Source organism: Euphorbia lathyris, chromosome 5 (assembly GCF_963576675.1).
Source record: "Euphorbia lathyris chromosome 5, ddEupLath1.1, whole genome shotgun sequence".
Classification (NCBI taxonomy): Eukaryota; Viridiplantae; Streptophyta; class Magnoliopsida; order Malpighiales; family Euphorbiaceae; genus Euphorbia; species Euphorbia lathyris.
The window spans coordinates 69160005-69183137 of NC_088914.1; the positions used below are offsets into that span (position 1 = coordinate 69160005).

A 23133-nucleotide genomic window follows, 5' to 3' on the forward strand; every position below is an offset into this window, starting at 1 on the left:
AGAAGGACACTGCCACATTCTCCAAAGAAGCTTCATTAATAAGACTTTGTTGTTGTCCTTGGCTTGTCTTATCCCCAGACCTCCCCTGATTTTGGGTTGGCACACTTCCTTCTAAGGAACAAGGTGAATCTTCTTCCCCTCCTCCGAGTCCCCCCAAAGGAAACGCCTGTTGATTTTATCCAGATCCTTAAGAACAGGCTCATGCAGTCTGCAAGCTTGCATAATATGATTGGGAGCCGCACAATTGACAGATTGAATCAAAGTAAGACGGCCTGCTAGCGAAAGGGTTTTAGCTTTCCAGCCGGCACATCTACCATTAGTCTTGTCCAGAGTGTCTTTAAAAGAAGCTTTGGAAACTCTGTCTGTCTTGGCAAATTCTTTTCCAAATGAAGTTGAAATTTAAAAGTATCTTACACCTATCTTAAATTTTCTAATTCATACCTTCTGAAACATGTTTGGAAGGAGTAGATTCTTTATCTTGTATTTTTTTAGAAGTTTTTTTTAGTTCTATGTTTCTATGATTTTCCTTCCCACTTTGATTTCAAGTCTTCTCTTTATGTGATAAAATCCGAAGTCAATCTCAGTTAATAGTGAAAATATGAAAAGAACCACAAAAGGAGAGAAAATTGTGAATAGAGATTATACAAATTGAAAGGCAAACTTACTGGTGTAGAAGATAAAAAAAAAAACAAAAAACAAAAAAAAATGAAATTAAAGAAAACAAAAATACACAGATTATATGTCAGAATAGGAAGAGATTAAGAAAAAATAAAGGGGGATACAAGTAACCAAACAATAAAAATACAGTGGGATCAAAATGATATGCAGAGAATGAGAAATTAGTAGACAAAAAAAGTTGTGAGGAGAAAGAAAGAGTGGAAACAGAATTTTGAGAAATTTGATTTTAAAATATTAAAAATTAGATAAAAAAAATTAAAAATATTTAAATAGAATCTGATTTTACCCGATTAAAATAAATGTCTATAATAATATTAAAAAAGAGAGGATATTTATTATAAAATAAAATCCAAAACTGAGCTGTGGTGTAATTTTCTCTAAATAATTTCACAATTTAAAATTAGCAGGGTTCTTCTATATACATAAAAAATCTCATTATATATACATACAAAAATTTATAAATATATTTAGGTATATAATATAAACCAAACTTTCTAACATTTTTTATTCCATTTTAATATCTAATTTCTAATATTTTTATACATAGCATAAAATATTACGTATACTAATTTCTAACATTTTTATACCATTTTAAAATATTAATTATCTTACTTTTTAACTAACATTTTTATAAATTATTAGACTTTATAAGCATAATTCTAAAAAAATTAAGAGATTTCTTAACAAGTTAGGGTTTGTTTAGTGTGTCGTAATGCAATGTAGTGTAATCAAAATCGTAGTGTAATCAAAGTTGTAACGGAATGGAATAGTGATTCCATTACCATGTTTGGTTGACAAATAAAAAAAATGATGAAATGTAATTATCATTACAATACTTATGTTTGCTTAGTTAAATATAATCGTAAAATTTTATTTACATAATTAAAATCAACAAAAAAAAACGTGAAATTAGTATATAGTTTTCTATGTTGTCATAGTATTTTTTACAATTTTCTCGTTTTTTCCTATTTTCTCATTTTCTTATTTTTCATTTTTCACCTTTTTTTTTTGCTTTTTTTCCGTTTTCAGTTTTTCTTGTTTTTACGTTTTTGAGAATGATGAGAAGTGAGATTTGACAAATGAGAGATTAGATGGAACTTTAAAGATAGAAATTAGGATTACATGCTTTGGATGTAATAAGAATTCAAGCCATTTTTTTATGTAATAGTTGTTAAACAAAATTTAACTTATGGATTTCTCATTCTATTACAACAAATTTTTAATATAAAACCAAACATGGTAATGGCCCTTAGGGCCGGCTCTAGGGGGAGGCCGCATAGGCAGCCGCCTAGGGCCTCCGATCGGAATTTGTTTCAAATTTGATAATTATTAAGATTTTTATATGGTTAAAACATATATAGACTTAGATTTATAACAAGAAATAGTGCTAGATTGAATGGTAAAGGCATAGTAGAAGTTTTAATATGGATGAGAGTTCGATTCCCTGTTATTGTAGTGATTTTTAAATTTCTTATTTTTTATAAATTACAAGACGACATTCACTTATGAATTACAATTTGTAATTTGGTGTAGAATGTTATTTACTCTGATTTATTTTAAATTTTAATATTTGGCCACTAATTTATTATTTGATCACATTTAGACCATAAACTATTTAAATTGACGAAATTTCACTCAATTTTGAAGATTCCTTGGATCAACATTTTTTTCACATTTTCTCTTATTTTTTCTTTCTTTCTTTTGACAACACCTGTACTGATTTTTCTTAAACTTTTTTTCATATTTGGAAACAATGTATAAACTGTTATTTTGTTATTGTAATGATTTTTAAATTTTTTATTTTTTATAAATTACAAGACGAAATGCACTTATGAATTACAATTTGTAATTTAGTGCAAAATGTTATTAGGCTCTGATTTATTCAAAATTTTAATATTTGGACACCGTTTGTTTGGGGAAAAATATTGTATTCTGGAAAATTTTATGCAGGGAAAATATTGTGCAGGAAAATAAAATATTTTTCTGTGTTTGGCAACAACACTGGAAAATATTTTCCAACCACTAAAAACGTGAAAAAACACAAAAAAAACGTAAAAATTTGTTAAAAACACAAAAAGTGGAAAAATACGAAAATCACGAAAAGCAAAAAAATATTAAAAACATGGAAAAAAAATGGAAAACACGAAAATGTGAAAAAAATTAATGTTGAAAACACGAAAAACGTTTTTTTCACATATTTGGTATTTTTTTGTACGTTTTCTCGTGTTATTAATGTTGTTGTGTTTTTTTGCATTTTTTCTCCATGTTTTCGTGTTTTCACGTTTAGTTTTTCGGTTTTTCCCTTTTTCACCTTTTCTTTTTTTGCACTTTTTTTTTAATTTTTCGCATTTTGTCACGTATTCATGTTTTTCGTATTTTTCACGTTTTTGTGTTTTTTACGTTTTCATGTTTTGTTTGCATTTTTCGTCTTTTCATGTTTATCGCGTTTTACACTTACTGTCACGTTTTTGTGTTTTAGCATTTTTCGCGTTTTCTTGTTTTTCGTATTTTTTCAAGTTTTCGTGTTTTTTGTATTTTTCACGTTTTTGTATAATTCGCATTTTTTCACTTTATCGTGTTGTTCATGTTTTGTGCTTTTTCAAGTGTTTTTTTTTTGCGTTTTTGTGTTTTTCACGTCTATTCACCTTTTCATGTTTTTTGCGGGTTTTTTTTTCATATTATCGTGTTTTGTAACGTTTTCACGTTTTTTCATCTTTCATATTTTTGTACTTTTATATTTTTTAACGTTTTTCCCATTTTTCTCTAGACGCATATGTTTTGGGGAAAATGTTTTACCCTTTTGAAAAGGGTAAAACATTTTCCCTTATTTCTTCATTAAACATTTTCCCTTATTTCTTCATTCTTTTTCCATTGACTTGTCACTTATTTTCCTGCCCAAACAAACACCGAAAAATAAGGAAAATATTTTCCTGCAGAATATTTTCCTCCAAACAAACAGGGCATTGGTCACATTTGGACCATAAACTATTCAAATCGGTGAAATTCCACTTAATTTTGATGAAGTCTTGATAAAATCGTTTCCTTATGATATGTGGTGATATTTTAACATATGGACTTGACATACCGTACGTTTTAAAATTTATTTACCTAAATAATTAATGAGATTAAAATAAGAAAATAAATTTCTAAACTAAAATTTATCAAGTCTAGTTGTCAAAATATTATCATGTGTCAATAATTCTATTAAGTTTCCATCCAAATTGGATGAAATTTCACCAAGTGGGATAGTTCAGTGGCCAAATGATAAAATTTTGGATAGATCAAGTGCCAAATGACAAGATTCCTTTGATCAATCGATGTCCAAATAATGATTTAGTCTATAATTCATAATAAAGATGCGACTCAACTAATCTTTAATCACCAAGATAAATTCTTCTCTTTCTTTCCATAGAATATTGCAATTAGGTTCGAGTTCAGCCGTCCAAGATTAGTTTCCATGTCAAAGGGGGCATTTGTCCCCCCCCATCCCAAATAAATAAATAAAAAAATTTAGCCTAAAATTTTTTTTAGTCCAAAAATTGCATTAGATTTTTTTTGGTAAAAAATAGGGACGATACAGAGGCAATCACCAGACATCCCAACTAGGTCGGCACCCCTGGATCAAGCCCTGTAAAACCCGAAGAATTAAATAAATGAAAAAATAAGAGTCGTACAAGAGAGGGAAAGTAAAGCTAGAAAGGAAAGCTATGAGAACCGATAGTGACTAATATTACAAGAGTCATCCAAGAGCAAATCCTGACAAAAGTGCAGCGCGGTGGGCCACCAGGTGATGCAAGGAGAGGTGACTCCAAAACGAGCAAGCGCATCAGGAACCCGGTTTCCTTCCCTGTAGATGTGGGAGATAGCAATTGTCATATGCGCGCATTGATCAAGGCAGCGCATCCATGCTTGGCGGAGTGTCCAGGGAACCTTCTTCGCGCGTGTTCAAACGAGATCGACAACAAACATTGGATCCAATTCGATCCAGAGTTGGTGCCAGTCTTTCTCCCATGCAAGGTCAATTGCAAAAATAACTGCTCGAAGCTCAGCCATATACGCAAAGGTTTCCGGAATTGCAAATGCGAAGGTTCCTCTGGCGAAGCCGCGGCTCGTGCGAAAGATGCCACCAGCGCCAGCTGCACCAGTGGCGCCAAGAGCAGATCCATCCACGTTTACCTTCAACCAGCCCCGTGGCGGACAGATCCAGCGAACTTGGATGATATTTGGCATAGGGGGAGAGCGGGGTCTAATATGCAGCTTGGCGAGAATTAACCGGTCATTGAGAGCTGAACAGTAGCCCTTGGTGGCCCCATTTGCTTCCCATATGAGACGGTTTAACATTTGAAGGCAATTTTGGATTGAAGGGAGTTCCTGGCCGAACAGAGCTTCATTTCTAGACTGCCAAATCAGCCACACTCAGCTAACGACAGCTAAGCTCCAAAGGGCAGCCACTTGAACACCAAAACTGCAGCGAATGAGGCTGTCAAAAAAGAGACAAAAGTTAGCGGAATGGGGGAGCCCCTGATTAAAAACCGAACCAATCTCCTTCCACAGACGGGTTGCAAAGGAACATTGCAGGAAAAGGTGATCGATACTTTCCACATCTGACATGCATATAACACAGCGGGAGACCAGTAGAATCCCCTTTTGTTGGAGAATGTTTTGTGTTGAAATTTTGCCATTCATCACCCTCCATAAGGTTATCTAACGAGACGGCAGGATGTGCGGCCCCCAAACAAAATGATGTCAGTTAATCGGGACCAGCGCCGGACAGAGGGAGGAATACATCGCTTTAACAATAAAAGCACCTTTTACAGCTGGTTTCCAAATGCACAGGTCATAGGGATCCAAACCACGCGAGATCAAGAGGATATTACTTTGAATTGCCGCCGAAAGTTGGTCGATGTGGTGCCAAGATAAGTCTGTCAGGAAATTCTCCACACTGCTGAACATTTTTCGCTGAAGCGCAGGGGACCAACCGAGTTGTTCAGCCACGGAAGGATGAAGTCAACTGTCCGTCCAGAAGTTCAGACGAGAGGCTTGCCCAATCCACCAGTGCGATTGGCCTCTCACCGTAGCATAGGACAACCTGCAAGAGGACCAAATGGATGATGGCACGATTGATAATTTCGAGATCCCTGCAATTGAATAAAATCTGCATCTCAGCAGTTTAATGACAAAGCTATCACCCTACAACAAATCCCAACTCATTTTCCCCAGCAGCGCCTGATTAAAAAGCCTGTAATCTTTAATTCCAACCCCAATGGCTTCCAAACTCTGACAGCAGATATGCCAAGGAACCGTAACCAGTTTTCGTTTATCAGTACATCCCGTTCATAAGAAATTCCGGAGGCATCTGTTTAATTTTCTGAGAAGGCTTACCGGCCACTTATAGACAAAGAGGGAGTGAACTAAGGATCTCGTAACCGCAGATTTGACGAGTGTCAACCTGCCTGCGAACGAAAGAGCTGTCCCTTTCCATTTATAAACTACCTAAGGAACTTATCTGCTAGGCTGCAGAGGAATCGAGCTCTTGGGGCTCCCATAAAAAGCGGCACTCCTAAATAGTTGAACGGTAATTTATCCTGACGGATCCCCAGGAAGTTTGCAAGGCGGTTAGTAGGGGTTCTAGTAACAAACTTCCCAAAATAGATTGATGATTTGTTCCAGCTCACTTGTTGACCCGAGATTGAACCATAGAATTGAAATACTGACTTGAGGGTGCGTATGTTACGCATGGAAGCCACCCTAAAAATCAGGATATCATCGGCATACAACAAATGTGAAGGAAACATTTTGCCACCGGAGTAGCACATCGGGGCGAAAGCGCCGTCACTTTCAAGATTCGTCATCCATCTGGAGAAAAAATCTTCGGCAATTCCGAATAGGATAGGGGAGAGGGGATCTCCCTGTCTAACTCCCTGTGAGGAACCAAAATAGCCTTTAGGGGCCCCACCCAACATAATTGAGATCCGAGAGGATGAAAGAATGTTGAGAATCCAATCCCTAAAAGTTAGAGAAAAACCAAATGCTTCTAGAACTGTCAATAGGAAAGTCCAATCCATGGTGTCAAAAGCTTTCCTGATATTGACCTTTAGTGCCATACGACCCCAAAACCCCTCTTATCCAGGCTATTTATACCTTCTAAAGCAGCAGCGATACAATGATGAACATTGCGGTTCTGCATGAAACCAAATTGGTTGCCGGAGATAATTCTAGAAGCGATGCTGGCCAGACGGTCTGCAAGGATTTTTGTTATAATTTTAAACCCGAAATTACTCATAACGATCGATCTAAAGTTTTCAATTTTATCCACTTCAGCAAACTTAGGGATAAGTGCCATGAGGTTGGAGTTGAGCCCGGGGAAAATGCAGCCTTGATCAAAGAAGGCAGTAACCATATTACAGACATCAGTACCAACCACATCCCAAAAACTTTGGTAGAAGATTCCGCCAAATCCATCAGGCCCCGGGGCGCTGTCCGAATCCATGCTGAAAACAGTTCGGCGAATGTCTTCTGCACACGGCTTCGCTAGAAGAGAGTTGTTCTCATCACTAGTGACCAGGGCATGTTGTGTGCGGTCGTTTCCAATGCCCCTGCAATTCCAAAATAGAACGATCATTGATACCGTAGAGGCGGCCTGATAAGTGTCTATTTCAGCGATAAAATACCCACTTGTTATGCTATTTGTTAGCCGGTTGGATTGTTATCACGGGTTTTATTGCTTGTTTTGTGTATTATGCCTCTATAGGGACTTATTATGAAGAAAGGAGCTGAATTGGGGCTATTTGGAGCTAATTTGACTAAAGATAAAATCTGGAGCTGTTTTAAAGACCTGAAGTCGAAACTTGGAGTTAGTCTTGCCCAAGACTAAGAAGCAGGCGGGCAGAAATCTTTCCAAATAGATCAAGTGTGAATCTGTTCCATTCCATCACGTTTTCAGATGTCTATTAAGGAGTTTTGAGCCTACAAAACAGGAAGGAAGAAGCCAAATAGTATTAGGAAGTTAGAATATTTAATTTTTATAATTAGTTAGGATTTATCTCCTAATTAGGGTTGGAGAACTCCTATAAATAGGAGAGGATCTATCTCTAATGAGAGTTCAGTTTTAAATTCCGTTTTTATAATCAGAATTCAGTTTTCATTCCGTTTTTAGTTTTTAGGTTTAGCTTTTATTTTGTTTTGTTCTCTCTTTCCCAAGAGAGAAAGCGTTATTCTTCCATGCCTATTCATAGCTAAATTTCCAATTTCGGTTAAAGGTTAATTCAAAGGAGGTTTTCTTTATTATTGTGAGACTGTTGTGCTTTAATTCTTCTTATAAATCTTACCGCTTATTTGTTCATTGCATTTTAGGGATTTATTATCAATTGATTATTCACACTTTGAATGATAACTGCAGGTCATTCTTTGAATTGGATTGTCATATGGCTGAATTGGTAAAGTTAGAGTTTTACCTAAACGAACCAATCATAGTAGCAATCGATAATATAAATTAAGTTAGTTTTGTATTTGAAAGAATAGATTCAGATTTGACAACCTGAGATTGTCTTTCATGTGACATTAATACAAAAGTAATTGGGTTTATTTGAGTCGAATGAACAAATAACTTAGTTTCTGAATCGTCTACGCTGAGTATCGGTTAGCTAAGATCGGGTTCTTCTAATTCATAAGGCTGTCAATAAATTGAATCTTGACCGCTAAGGCTGGATTATTTATTGATTAGGAACTAGTTATTTGTCGTGCTTGACTAGTTTAATATTACGGAAGAATACTCCAAACTGATCCGGTATGTGTATAAGAGTCTATTTTATCTGTCAATGATCAAGACTAATTGAAATCCTTGCCTAAGAATCCCTTGACTGAAATCTTCTTTATTTACTATATTTAGTTTCAATTTTGATTTCGTTATTCCTGTTAACTTAGGTGATCAATCTACTCAAAACCCCCCATTTTATTTTACTTGTCTTTTTGGTTATTAATTTAGTTAAATCAGTACTAATCCTTTGGGTTCGACCTTTACTTACCCTTGTGCAAACCTGTTACTGAGGGTTGTGAAGTTATAATTATCTTTGGTGGATTCGACACCCGTCAAATTTTGGCGCCGTTGCCGGGGATTAGTTTAACTTGCTTTAATTTTATTAATAATCAGGTTTGTGTTTTTTTTTTGTTCATTTGAGTGATTTTTCATAATTATGGATCATGTGCTTCACCTTATCAATGAGTACCGCTGGAATTCTGATCCATATTATTCTCCATGTCCCAATTTCTTTTGGAACCAATCAAGTTCAGATGATTATCAATCATATTCTATTAATTCATCAACCTCTAGTATGTCCCTTGATGAAATTGTTTTGAATTTGGCCACTCCAATTTTAGTTCATGATTATGCGTTAGAGAAAGATGAAATAATAGAAAATGATAAGGTAATTGATGATAAAAATTACATAGTTGTCAATGAGTTAGATTATTCAAAGGATTTTTATGTTTTGGATGCAAGTAATTCATCATAAATTCACAGAAATTTTTTCCAATTGATTCATCTAAGGCTAATGAAAATTTGGATATTCAAGAGGGTATAATTTTATATCCAATTGAATTTCATTTTGTTTTTCAGGTTGGTTTGATTGATTCCACTATGCATAAAAAGAGTAACCCGGACAATCTTGAAAATATTTTTGGTTATGATTGGGATGGAAAGGAGGATGAACGGTTAGGAATTGGATAATGTAAAATTACAAACGTCTGGCCAAAGACGTTAAATAGAGGCGCTTCTGGGAGGCAACCCATTGTTTAGCTTTGATACAGCTAAACTGTTACTTTTTAAATTTAAATTCTTGCATTAAATTTTTATTTTGATTATTCTTGTATGATCTTCTTTCTTAATGGATTTGCTTCTCTTTTATTTATTCTTTCCAGGAACTTCATGGATAACAAGTGCTTAAATATGGACAGATATAGGCTCAAGTACTTCAAGTACCTTTAACTTCATTCTGCCACCATCATTGAGGAAGAGACGCTAGCCACCAAACAATGATCAAATCTAAAATCCACTAGTTCCTCATGCAGATGATCCTCCACCAGAAGTAAGTGATAATATCGCTAATTGCAGCCAAGACAAACGCCTTCCACTGCATCATCGAATGGTTATTCATATCAGGGCAGTTTCTTCTTTCTCTTTCATTTAATTTCTATTGCCCTTCATCCTATAATCATGTTTTGTTCCGCATTGAGGACAATACGAGAATTAAGTGTGAGGTATTTAGGGGTCTTTAATTTAATTAGAAGTAATAATTTGCTTTCTTTTTGCTATGATTTTCATGCAGGTATGTTTGGGATTAAATTTTTGAATTTGCTGCATAAAATTTCTGAGTTAATTGATGCAAATTTTTTGGTTTTTTGTGCTAATTTGCTGCTGAATTTTGGGTGAATTATCTGCAATTTTCCGGGTTTAATTATATGGGATATGTGCTGAAATAGAGTGAGGTGTCCGTCTGAAAAGAAAATAAATCAGAAAATATGATCAAGTCTAGTGTGAGGTGTCCACCCCTTGCTTCGTCCTTAAAATTACCAATGCTAGCTCTCTGTTTTGTGCTCGATTGAAACTAGGTTGCTGACTTAGTACTGAAATCCTTAAGTTTTGTATTGAGTAAGGTTGCTGATTTCAAAAGGTCAGGATTGCATAATTGCCTTAAGTATGCATATGAACTACTTGATTAATCTTCCATGGCATGAAAAGATGTTTTGAATGAAGCAACACCACTTTTATCCCTATTTTTGGAAAGATTTTGATCCTAAATGCAAGAACAAAATACATTACATTTTGTTCTATTTTTCTGAGTGTTGTCCAATTTTAGTTTGAAATTCTAGAACTTGCCATGTTATGCATTTCGAGACCACATCTGATGAATTTGAGCATTAAAAATGATAAGGGCAGTAGGTTTTTTTTCTTAGCCATTTCAAATAAATTCGAACCCTTAGTCTTGCTCACGACTAACAAAAATAACAGTATCCAGCCCTTAGTTTAGCCACATTTGAGCCTTTTCCCCATTCTTGACACAACCTTTGTTTGAGTCCTTTGGTCAGGGACATTTTAGCCTTCAGAGTCTGTATATTCTTTGAGTTTATTCAATGTTTAGTTGCTGCTTTGAGCAATGTCCGTGTTCAAAATAACCACAAGTTCATCAAAGTATGAGGATCCAATTGAATAGTCCTTTAGTTATATTATATGTGGTTGTGCTTCAAAAGGTGTCTAAATAGACATTAGTCTGCAAAATAGCAGCTTGCTTGTTCTAGTTCAAAGGTTTTTCATATTAAAAAAAATCAGAAAGAAAAGCCTCAGAAAAAAAAGAAGAAAAAAAAAGTCAGGCATAAAAAAAAGAAGAAAAACAAAAAGAAAAAGAAACAAAGAAAAATTTCTTGTTAGTTTTTTCATTTCAGTCTGTTTATAGTTGTTTAAGTTCATATTGAATATTCATCCCGAAGTTTGAGAATTGTAAGTCGTTTGTAAATAATTGAGCTTTGATTTCCATTTGGCCATTTTCAGAGTAGAATGTACATTTTTACTACTCTCGGTTTCCCTTTCTTCCTCCTTTCCTTTCCAAACCTTACCCTAGCCTACGTTACACCCTGTTTTAAATCCTTTTGATTTAGTGTCTTGAATCCATACTAAGTGGTGGAGATTTGATATATGGGCAAGCTTATGGTAATTTCATTCTAGATTGTGACTTGAGTGATTTCTTAAAACTAATTATAGCTTAAACACTTGAGTGCAATGAGTGACCTCTGTGAGGGTGCTGCTGATTTTAATTCATCTCTCATGTACATGGTTAAAAGCTTATTTGGTGAGATTTTTTAAGTAGTTACATTGTGTATTTAAACATGAATAAATTCTTGACTTGGAGAGTTAATGGCTGATAATCTTTGCATTATGAGGGGGGATCGGGAAAGGTTAGTAAACCCGAAATCATTAGAGCTAAGAACTGTTGACATGATCTGGTATGCTTAAGGACAAGCATTGGGTAAGTGTGAGGTGTTTGATAAGTGTCTATTTCAGCGATAAAATACCCACTTGTTATGCTATTTGTTAGCCGGTTTGATTGTTATCACGGGTTTTATTGCTTGTTTTGTGTATTATGCCTCTATAGGGACTTATTATGAAGAAAGGAGCTGAATTGGGGCTATTTGGAGCTAATTTGACTAAAGATAAAATCTGGAGCTGTTTTAAAGACCTGAAGTCGAAACTTGGAGTTAGTCTTGCCCAAGACTAAGAAGCAGGCGGGCAAAAATCTTTCCAAATAGATCAAGTGTGAATCTGTTCCATTCCATCACGTTTTCAGATGTCTATTAAGGAGTTTTGAGCCTACAAAACAGGAAGGAAGAAGCCAAATAGTATTAGGAAGTTAGAATATTTAATTTTTATAATTAGTTAGGATTTATCTCCTAATTAGGGTTGGAGAACTCCTATAAATAGGAGAGGATCTATCTCTAATGAGAGTTCAGTTTTAAATTCCGTTTTTATAATCAGAATTCAGTTTTCATTCCGTTTTTAGCTTTTAGGTTTAGCTTTTATTTTATTTTGTTCTCTCTTTCCCAAGAGAGAAAGCGTTATTCTTCCATGCCTATTCATAGCTAAATTTCCAATTTCGGTTAAGGGTTAATTCAAAGGAGGTTTTCTTTATTATTGTGAGACTGTTGTGCTTTAATTCTTCTTATAAATCTTACCGCTTATTTGTTCATTGCATTTTAGGGATTTATTCTCAATTGATTATTCACACTTTGAATGATAACTGCAGGTCATTCTTTGAATTGGATTGTCATATGGCTGAATTGGTAAAGTTAGATTTTTACCTAAACGAACCAATCATAGTAGCAATCGATAATATAAATTAAGTTAGTTTTGTATTTGAAAGAATAGATTCAGATTTGACAACCTGAGATTGTCTTTCATGTGACATTAATACAAAAGTAATTGGGTTTATTTGAGTCGAATGAACAAATAACTTAGTTTCTGAATCGTCTACGCTGAGTGTCGGTTGGCTAAGATCGGGTTCTTCTAATTCATAAGACTGTCAATAAATTGAATCTTGACCGCTGAGGCTGGATTATCTATTGATTAGGAACTAGTTATTTGTCGTGTTTGACTAGTTTAATATTAAGGAAGAATACTCCAAACTGATCCGGTATGTGTATAAGAGTCTATTTTATCTGTCAATGATCAAGACTAATTGAAATCCTTGCCTAAGAATCCCTTGACTGAAATCTTCTTTATTTACTATATTTAGTTTCAATTTTGATTTCGTTATTCCTGTTAACTTAGGTCATCAATCTACTCAAAACCCCCATTTTATTTTACTTGTCTTTTTGGTTATTAATTTAGTTAAATCAGTACTAATCCTTTGGGTTCGACCTTTACTTACCCTTGTGCAAACCTGTTACTGAGGGTTGTGAAGTTATAATTATCTTTGGTGGATTCGACACCCGTCACGGCCTGCTGAGCCATTTAGCATGAGTTTCTGAGGAATTGACAATTCCTTTCCCTTTTTTCTTTTTCTGCACTTTCAGCCAGTTCTGTTCCTTAGGCTCCTCAACACAGGTAATTTGGAGGTTGTTTGTGTCCCTTGCACTTGGTTGATTAAGAGAGGGATCCGGGTTGTTAAATTGAATTGGTGTAGATAGCTTCCATCCCAAATCATTCAATTCTTTCCCCAATTGATAAGAGGTACCCTGCAACGGTTCATTATTAACTTTCGGTTATGATTCTGGCTCTGAAGCACAATCAGCCCACCTATTCGAGGCTCGGACAGAGTCGTGTAGTACCATTTGCTTCCCGGAGTCCCCGTCTCTTGTACTGACCTCAGCGGGTTTTGGCTGCCATGTTTGAGTTTGTCTAATGATAGGTTCCGGAGAGTTCTCCCTCTGCTTGTTCTGAGGTTTCTCGTGCTTTTTAGATTCCCTTGCAGGATTCCGTCTACAACTACCAGCTGAGTGCCCAATTGATTTGCAGATTGAGCATAAATCGGGAAGCCGTTCATATTCAAGAAAGACCCACTGTATAAGAGATTCTGTATCCACCCATAATTTATATTGCAATTCCTTCGATAGGTCCACATCAATCAGAATTATGGCATAATGCCCCATCTCCCCCTCTACCGTATTTATATCAAAACGAAGAGGAACTCCCACCGCGCGAGCTATAATGCGCTTGTCCCAGAACTCCCAGGGGAGATTATAAAATCGCACCCACACTTGAGCAGACGTTGATTTGTGGGATTCTGGGTTGAAACCCGAGGTCCAGGGGATAAGACGCATAATTCCAGGTTTAAGAACAATTGCCCCTTTTCCCCAAACCAATTGCAGTGCCTCAGTAGATGGTAATATAATGTGATAGAAACCCTTATCTAAGGATATTAACTTCCAATCCATAGTCCTGCTCCAAATAGCGTTAAGCCTGAGCTTCAAATCTGGGTGTTTCCACGGGGAGTCTCCCTTTGCGAGGGTGATACGGCCAATAATTGAATGCTGACAGAAGGCAATTCTATCATTCTAAATTGTTTGCCGAATTTTTATTGCCTTAAAACCTCCCTCCTCGGAGATTTGGGAGCGTGCTGAGTTCGGGATCGCCGAATCGATGGATCCTGTAACCGCGACGTAGGAGCGCGGCCCTTGCTTAGAGGTGGATGGATCTGAGGTTGGGTTTGGTTTCGATTGAGAGATTCCAGACTTATCTGTCGAAGGAATCAGTTCATTATTATGGGATTGGTGTTTTAAGAACGACGCCCGGGAGAATAGATGAGCAATAGAGGAGGAATCGAGCACCGGGAGGGCCATGAGCCAAGGAGGCAGAGATGGTCCATGGCGGCGACGCTAGGTCATCTCCCAATCGTCTCTCTTTTATTATTCCCCTTATGTTCTCACAGAGTTGGTCTTAGATTATCATAACAAAAATTAATCTGAAAATGTATTGCATTATCAATCAATTCCTAACGTTTTGGGTCAGGAGCAATTTTACCTCTAACGTCTAAAATTGTGCAATTTTATCCCTAATGTTGGAATCCAAGAGCAATTTTACCCCTAACATTGATAAATTGGATCAATTTGAGAAATAATTCATCAAACTGTCTTCTCAGTCATGAATCTTGTCATCTACACTTCACACATGCGTTATTTTATCAGTAACAAATCACAAACATATGTTAGGATGTGAAAAAAATAAGAAAAAATATTAAAAATAAACTGTCTTTTGTACGAATTAGACAAAAAATTCAAAAAATCCATCCAATTTATAAATATTAATCTCCAATTTTATTATTAAATTACAAAAAAACATTATATCATTTTTTTAGAACAAATTGATATGCAATTGGTGCAAAATAAAGAAAAAAAAATGAGTGTATTTTATAATAGTGTCTGAAATTGATCCAGTTTATCAACGTTAGGGGTAAAATTGCTCTTGGCTACAAACATTAGGGGTAAAATTGCCCCATTTTAGACGTTAGGGGTAAAATTTCTCCTGACCCAAAACGTCAAGGGTATTTTTGCACCTTAACCCTAAAAAGAAGCAGTATAGGTAGATGCAGCAGATCGTTTTCAAGCTGTGACATATCGTAGATGTCAATTGCCACCTCGTAATCGTCGATCTACTTAGCATTAGAAGTTTTTTTTTAAGACATTTTGTATCGAATAGCAATTATGTACTAAAGTATATTTTTTTCAATTAATGCTATTTTGTCTAAAAAAAATTACATAGAGTTTTGCCCCCCCCCCCCCCTCCCCCTCCTCAAATCCTGGACCCGCCATTGGTTTTCAGGAATTAATACTTTGTCGTCTGCTTGCTTCTTGCATGACTGGTGAAAAGAAATTTGATTTTAAATATATAAAAGAAAACTCGATTTTACATATACAAAAGCAAGAATAATAATAATTTCTTAGTTTTATATTATTATTATATGACTTAAATTGTGGTTAATAATATATTGGTTTTACTATTTATTATTTCTAAAATAATATTAAATTTAGATATGGAAAAAAGTACACAATATGTCTAGGGTCTCCAAAATGCTAGAGACAGCCCTGATGGCCCTTCAATGTAATTAACTATTAAATTTTTAATTAACTATTAAATTTTTAATTAAATTACATTATGTAAACAAAAAAAAATAAATCATAACATACCTTATTTCTTGAGAGAAGACAGATTGCAAGCATTTGCAATTTGCCTATCTTCCTTCTCTTTCAAAGGGAGAATGAAGACTCTGGAGTATCTAGATTCTTTTTAAAAAGAAAGAATTCAGATGTCTTGTATTCATTACGGCGTACCAAACACGTAATGGTACCATTTCTAACCCCAAGATTAGAAACAGTTCTTCCCATCTAAATATTTTTTAACCCAATCCAGTTAGATAATTATTTACTAATTCAAACTCCAAACAAAGGGTTAACCCAACCTCAAGGCCAAAACTACATCCTTTTTACTTGCTAAGAGGAAAAATATATATATATATATATTTTTTAACTCTATTCTATAGGAGTTTATTTTTTACATTCCAAATAGTTAAAAACAGACTCCACCTTTATTTAGATTCCAAAATTGCTCAATATTGAAAGTTCCAAAAGAATTTTTTTACATACTTCCAACAAATTATGAACAAATATGAACATACTCCCAAAATAATGGTCTATTTCCATCTCTTTCATACTTGGCCGTGTATTTTTGTCCTTTTTTTTTGTGTGTGTGGTATCATATCTCTTCTCCTTTTCTATAATTTCAGATCTTTCATTATTTTCCTTCAACGGATTCAACCATGTCTAAACTAGTCCTTGACCTCTATCCATTCTTCAAGGTCTATGAAGATGGCCATGTCGATAGACTCCTGGGATCCACAATTGTTCCCCCATCTCTTGATGATCCTGAAACCCATGTCCAATCCAAAGATGTTGTCTATTGCCCTCAATCAAATCTATCTTCAAGACTCTATCTTCCAAAATCCACACCCCCAAATCAAAAACTCCCCCTTCTTGTTTACTTCCATGGCGGAGGATTTTGCATTGAAACTGCCTTTTCTCCTACATATCATAACTACCTCAACAAACTAGTTTCAGAGGCTAATATTGCAGTTGTCTCTGTCGACTACAGAAGAGCCCCTGAACACCCACTTCCTGCTGCATATGATGATTCATGGACAGCCCTCAAATGGGTTGCTTCTCATTCCAATGGAGATGGCCCTGAAGAGTGGCTAAATCTCCATGCTAATCTTGATCATGTTTTTCTTGCAGGTGATAGTGCTGGTGCTAACATAGCTCATTTTATTGGTATGAGATTTGGTAAAGAGAAATTGGGTGGAATTAATGTGTTTGGGATTGTTCTTATACATCCTTATTTTGGGGGGAAAGAAGCTATTGGAGATGAGGGTAAGATTTTGGAAATGAAATCAAAGTTTGATGCTTTGTGGCTTTTTACATATCCAGGTGTAAGTGGGTTAGATGATCCAGTGATAAATCCAGGGTTTGATTCAAATTTGAGTAAGTTGGGGTGTAGGAAGCTTCTTGTTATTGTTGCTGAAAAAGATATGTTGAAATTTAGAGGTTGGGATTATTATGAGAAAGTGAAAGAAAGTGGATGGGATGGATGTGTGGAGATTATGGAGGCTAAAGAGGAAGAACATGTTTTTCATCTTATCAAACCTTCCTGTGATAATGCTGTTGAAATGATGAAAAAGATGGTTGATTTCCTCAATCAAGCAAATTGATTGTTCGGTTGCACCGGCACTGTTTTTAGTAGCGCTTCAGTGTTTTGAGTCTGTTTCTTGAAATACCCGATGTCTATTTCCGTGTATTTACAACACAACTGTTAGTGTGTTATAATGTATAATAAGGATAAGAAACTCAAATGAATGTTTTGAGAGAATTTTGATCTTCGATTTTTGAGTATGTTTTACAAAAGAAAAAGAAAGGAAAACAAAATTTCAAATTATTGGAATTCAGCAATAATTCCATAACTTGTATGGGGTTTACATTTGGAGCTATTTGATTTATTGGTTCTTAATTTGATAACATTGTTTAAAAAAAATATTAAATAAAAGATGATTTATTTTTATGGGGTTGGAAGACATGTGAGTTGCGGAAATACGAGTTTCGGGGGTATGAGGAATCGGATATGGAGCTACTTGACTCAGGGATGTACATTATTGCTATGCCTACTAGAAACTTATTGGTAAATGACTCTCATTTGGTATTGACACTCAAAGCTGCAAGATTTTGCATGTCGAGACTGGATGGTTCAGGTTCAAGCGTGTGCATTTAAACATGTCGAGGAGGCGATGGATGGATCCAACGTCAGAGTAGGAGTGCTGATTGCATTTAGTAAATGGAGGATTACACTTTCTTTTTGTCCCAACTCAGGCCAAAACCACATTTTTTTTTTCCCGGAAAAAATGGATAAGATGTAAAAATATTCATAACGTTTATCGATAGAAATAATTTTATTCTAACGTGTACAGACATGAGCAGTTTTACTCTTAAGGTTGACAAGTTAGTTTGAGAAATAATTCATCAAACTATTTGTTCGTTCATGAATCTTGTCATGTGCGTCATTTTTTATCATTCAGTAATAACGGATCACAAACATGTGATTAGATGTGATAAAATATTAAACTTTTTTAAAAAAATATATTGTATTTTGTACAAGTTGGAAAAAAAGTTCAAATATTTCACCGAATTTAAAAATATTAATTTTCAGTTCTATTATTAAATCACAAAAAAATAAGACAGCTTTTTTTAATCAACTGACGTGCAATTAGTGCAAAATAAGAAACAAAATATATGTGTTTTATAAGAATATCCGAAATTGACCCAATTTGCGAACGTTAGGGGTAAATGTGCTATTAACTGGCAACGTTACAATTTTAGACGTTAAGGATAAAATTGCTCTTAACTATAAACGTTAAATGTATTTTACACTTTATCGCAAAAAAAAAAAATTATTCTATATGGGTTTATTTTTTAAAGGGATAAGGGCCAAATTTAACCACAATGTTTCAAGCGAAGTGCAGATTTAATCTTAATTTATGAAATGATACAAATTTGACCATAATGTTTCCAAGCAAAATCAATTTTAGCTATGTGCTGTAAAAAATTTAAAAAAACCAGTTTGACTATTATTTAACTGTCACATCAGACCTTCCAAACAAGTTTGTCGAAAATTGAAGCAGTATCGTACATTTTTTGTTGGTTTTTGTAACTATATTAATAACACGGTAAATATTTTAGACAGATTGATAAAAAAAAATTGTGATTAACTTATGAAGCATATTTTTTTTTAGCATTTTAACATATTTTTTATAATTTTATTAGTAATACACTAAATATCTTAGACATAATTGATATTTGCAAAGTCTGAAGTGACAGTTAAATATCAGTCAAATCAGTTTTTTTAATTTTTGGTAACGTATGGCCAGAATGGATCTTGCTTGGAAACGTTAGAATTAAATTTGCGTCATTTTATACGTTAAGGCTAAATCTGCAATTCTTTTAAAACGTTAGCACTAAATTTGGTCTTTATCATTTTTTTAAAATGGGTTAATTACAAAACTGGCCCAATTAATTTGTTTTGACAATGTATTAATTTAAAAGTGTATTACACATATCTTAAATTTTCTATTTCATACATTCTGAAACATCTTTGGAAGGAGTATATTCTTTATATTGTATTTTTTTAGAAGTTTTTTTTAGTTCTATGTTTCTATGATTTTCCTTCCCACTTTGATTTCAATTCTTCTCTTTATGTGATAAAATCCGAAGTCAATTTCAGTTAAAATATGAAAAGAACCACAAAAAGAGAGAAAACTGTGAATAGAGATGATGCAAATTGAAAGGCAAACTTACCGATGTAGAAGATAAAAAAAATCAGAAAACAAAAAAAAAAGAAATTAAAGAAAACAAAAATATACAGATTATATGTTAGAACACATAACCAAATAATAAAAATATAGTGAGATCAAGGTGATACGCAGATAATGAGAAAATAGTAGATAAGAAAAAGATGTAAAGAGAAAGAAAGAGTAGAAACGGAATTTTGAGAAATTTAATTTTAAAATATTAAAAATTAGATAATTGCTAATTTGATAAAACTAAAAATATTTGAATAGAATCTAATTTTAACCGATTAAAATAAATGTCTATGATAATATTAAAAAAAGATAGTTAATTGTAAAATAAAATCTAAAATTGAGTTATGGTGTAATTTTCTCTAAATAATTTCACAATTTAAAATTAGCAGGGGTTATTCTATATACATAAAAAATCTCATTAATATACATACAAAAATTTATAAATATATTTAGGTATACAATATACACCAAACTTTCTAACATTTTTTTATTCCATTTTAATATCTAATTTCTAACATTTTTATACATAGCATAAAATATTTACGTATACTAATTTCTAACATTTTTATACTATTTTAAAATATTAATTACCATACTTTTTAACTAACATTTTTATAATATTATTAGAGTTTATTTGCATAATTAAAATCAATAAGAAAAATTGAAAAACGTGAAATTAGTATATAGTTTTCCGTATTCTCATAGTATTGTTTACAATTTTCTCGTTTTTTCTATTTTCTCATTTTCTTATTTTTCATTTTTTTCTTCTTTTTTTTTGTTTTTTTTCCGTTTTCCGTTTTTCTAGTTTTTGTGTTTTTTAGAATGATGAGAAGTGAGATTTGACAAATGAGAGATTAGATGGAACTTTAAAGATAGAAATTAGGATTACATGCTTTGGATGTAATAAGAATTCAAGCCATTTTTTTATGTAATGGGATTACAATAGTTATTGAACAAAATTTAACTTATGGATTTCTCATTACAAGAAAATTTTAATATGAAACCAAACATGATAATGACCCTTCAATATAATGGACATTCCATTACAAAACCAGTGACATCTTACCAAACGTACCTTTAGAATTTATATTAAAAACTAGATTAACTACTAAATTTTTAATTAAATCAGTAGTTAATCTAGATTTTTTAATTAAATTACATTATATAAACAAAATTAACTACTCCATTTTTTAAATTAACTACTAAATTTTTAATTAAATTACATTATGTAAACAAAAAATATAAACCATAACATACCTTATTTCTTGAGAGAAGACAGATTGCAAGTATTTGTAGTTTACATATCTTCCTTCTCTCTTAAAGGGAGAAAGAAGACTGTGGTATTCACGAGTATATGGATTCTTTCTTAAAAGAAAGAATTCAGATATCTTGTATCCATTACGGCATACCAGATGCTGTAATGATACCATTTCTAACCCCAAGATTAGAAACAGTTCCTCCGATGCAAATATTTTTTAATCCAACAACTATTTAAATAATTATTTACTAATTGAACCCCAAACAAAGGATTAACTCAACTTCAAGCAAAAACTAACGTCCTTTTTACTTGATAAGAGGAAAAATAATTTCCTTTTTAACTCTATTCTATAGGAGTTTCTTTTTTACATTCTAAATAGTTAAAAACAGAACTCCACCTTTATTTAGATTCCAAAATTGCTCAATATTTTGTAAGTGTGAAAAGAATTTTTTACATACTTCCAACAAATTATGAACAAATTTGGACATACTCCCAAAATAATGTTCTATTTCCATCTCTTTCATACTTGGCCGTGTACTTTTGTCCTTTTTTTGTGGTATCATATCTCTTCTCCTTTTCTATAATTTCAGATCTTTCATTATTTTCCTTCAACGGATTCAACCATGTCTAAACTAGTCCTTGACCTCTCTCCACTCCTCAAGGTCTATGAAGATGGCCATGTCGATAGACTCCTGGGCTCCATAATTGTTCCCCCATCTCTTGATGATCCTGAAACCCATGTCCAATCCAAAGATGTTGTCTATTGCCCTCAATCAAATCTATCTTCAAGACTTTATCTTCCAAAATCCACACCCCCAAATCAAAAACTCCCCCTTCTTGTTTACTTCCACGGCGGAGGATTTTGTATTGAAACTGCCTTTTCTCCTACATATCATAACTACCTCAACAAACTAGTTTCAGAGGCTAATGTTGCAGTTGTCTCTGTTGACTACAGAAGAGCCCCTGAACATCCACTTCCTGCTGCATATGATGATTCATGGACTGCCCTCAAATGGGTTGCTTCTCATTCCAAAGGAGATGGCCCTGAAGAGTGGCTAAATCTCTATGCTGATCTTGATCATGTTTTTCTTGCAGGTGATAGTGCTGGTGCTAACATAGCTCATTTTATTGGTATGAGATTTGGTAAAGAGAAATTGGGTGGAATTAATGTGTTTGGGATTGTTCTTATACATCCTTATTTTTGGGGGAAAGAAGCTATTGGAGATGAGGGTAAGATTTTGGAAATGAAATCAAAGATTGATTCTTTGTGGCTTTTTACATATCCAGGTGTAAGTGGGTTAGATGATCCAGTGATAAATCCAGGGTTTGATTCAAATTTGAGTAAGTTGGGGTGTAGGAAGCTTTTTGTTATTGTTGCTGAAAAGGATATGTTGAAATTTAGGGGTTGGGATTATTATGAGAAAGTGAAAGAAAGTGGATGGGATGGATGTGTGGAGATTATGGAGGCTAAAGAGGAAGAACATGTTTTTCATCTTATCAAACCTTCGTGTGATAATGCTGTTGAAATGATGAAAAAGATGGTTAATTTCCTCAATCAAGCAAATTGATTGTTCGGTTGCACGGACACTCGTTTTAGTAGCGCTTCTGTGTTTCGAGTAGGTTTTGTGAAACATGTTTGCTGTATGTCCATTTCGGTGTCTTTACAACATAGGTATTAGTTTGTTATAATGTGTAATAAGGATCAAGAAACTCAAATGCTTTAAGAGAATTTTGATATGCGTCTTAGTTGCATTTGTCCATTTTTTAGTATGTTTTTAAGCAATAAATTTCTCTTTTTCCCTACAAAAGAAAAGAAAGGAAAACAAAATTTCAAATTATTGGAATTGAGCAATAATTTCATAACTCGTATGGGGTTACATTTGGGGTTGTTTGATTTATTAGTTTTTAATTTTATAAACATTAATTTAAAAAACATGGTCTAGAATGAATGCTTGTTCCCCGCTTAAGTCTGTTGCGTTGCATGAATATTAGTTGGCCAATAGCTACAGCAACCTAGAGTTGTGATGAGCTCTCATGCTCCTTGCATTGACAACCTCCTGAACCTGATCTTTAAGGTAAATACTGATGTTGCAATTGACACTCAAAGCTGCAAGATTGGGTTCAGGGGCGGAGACAAGGGGGAAGGCCCCCGGACCGCCGGAACTACCATGACCACGAGTAGTTTCATCCTCTCTTTTTTATACGAAATTTGAGATTGTAATGGTTCTGGTCTTCTATTTCCAAAAAATAATGATTGGGTGCTAAATTAATACCCCAAAATTCCCTCTCTAAATTCAAAATTCCAATTTTTTT

General features: G+C 33.9%; 2 protein-coding genes across 2 annotated transcripts; both read left to right on the forward strand.

Annotated features, from left to right (window-relative positions):
- The first annotated feature begins 16277 nt into the window (after window positions 1-16277).
- Window positions 16278-17755, forward strand: LOC136230653 (probable carboxylesterase 12). The gene has a single exon (XM_066019789.1). It carries the CDS (start codon window positions 16479-16481, stop codon window positions 17421-17423), a length of 945 nt encoding a protein of 314 aa, XP_065875861.1. The 5' UTR covers window positions 16278-16478; the 3' UTR covers window positions 17424-17755.
- A 3669-nt stretch (window positions 17756-21424) lies between these two features.
- Window positions 21425-22561, forward strand: LOC136230323 (probable carboxylesterase 12). The gene has a single exon (XM_066019369.1). The coding sequence runs from the start codon at window positions 21444-21446 to the stop codon at window positions 22386-22388; it is 945 nt and encodes a 314-aa protein (XP_065875441.1). The 5' UTR covers window positions 21425-21443; the 3' UTR covers window positions 22389-22561.
- The last annotated feature ends 572 nt before the right edge of the window (window positions 22562-23133 follow it).

What these genes read in the sequence shown, in the direction of transcription:
- LOC136230653 (XM_066019789.1), top strand. Translation starts at nt 16,479, where the DNA reads ATGTCTAAACTAGTCCTTGACCTCTATCCATTCTTCAAGGTCTATGAA.
- LOC136230323 (XM_066019369.1), top strand. Translation starts at nt 21,444, where the DNA reads ATGTCTAAACTAGTCCTTGACCTCTCTCCACTCCTCAAGGTCTATGAA.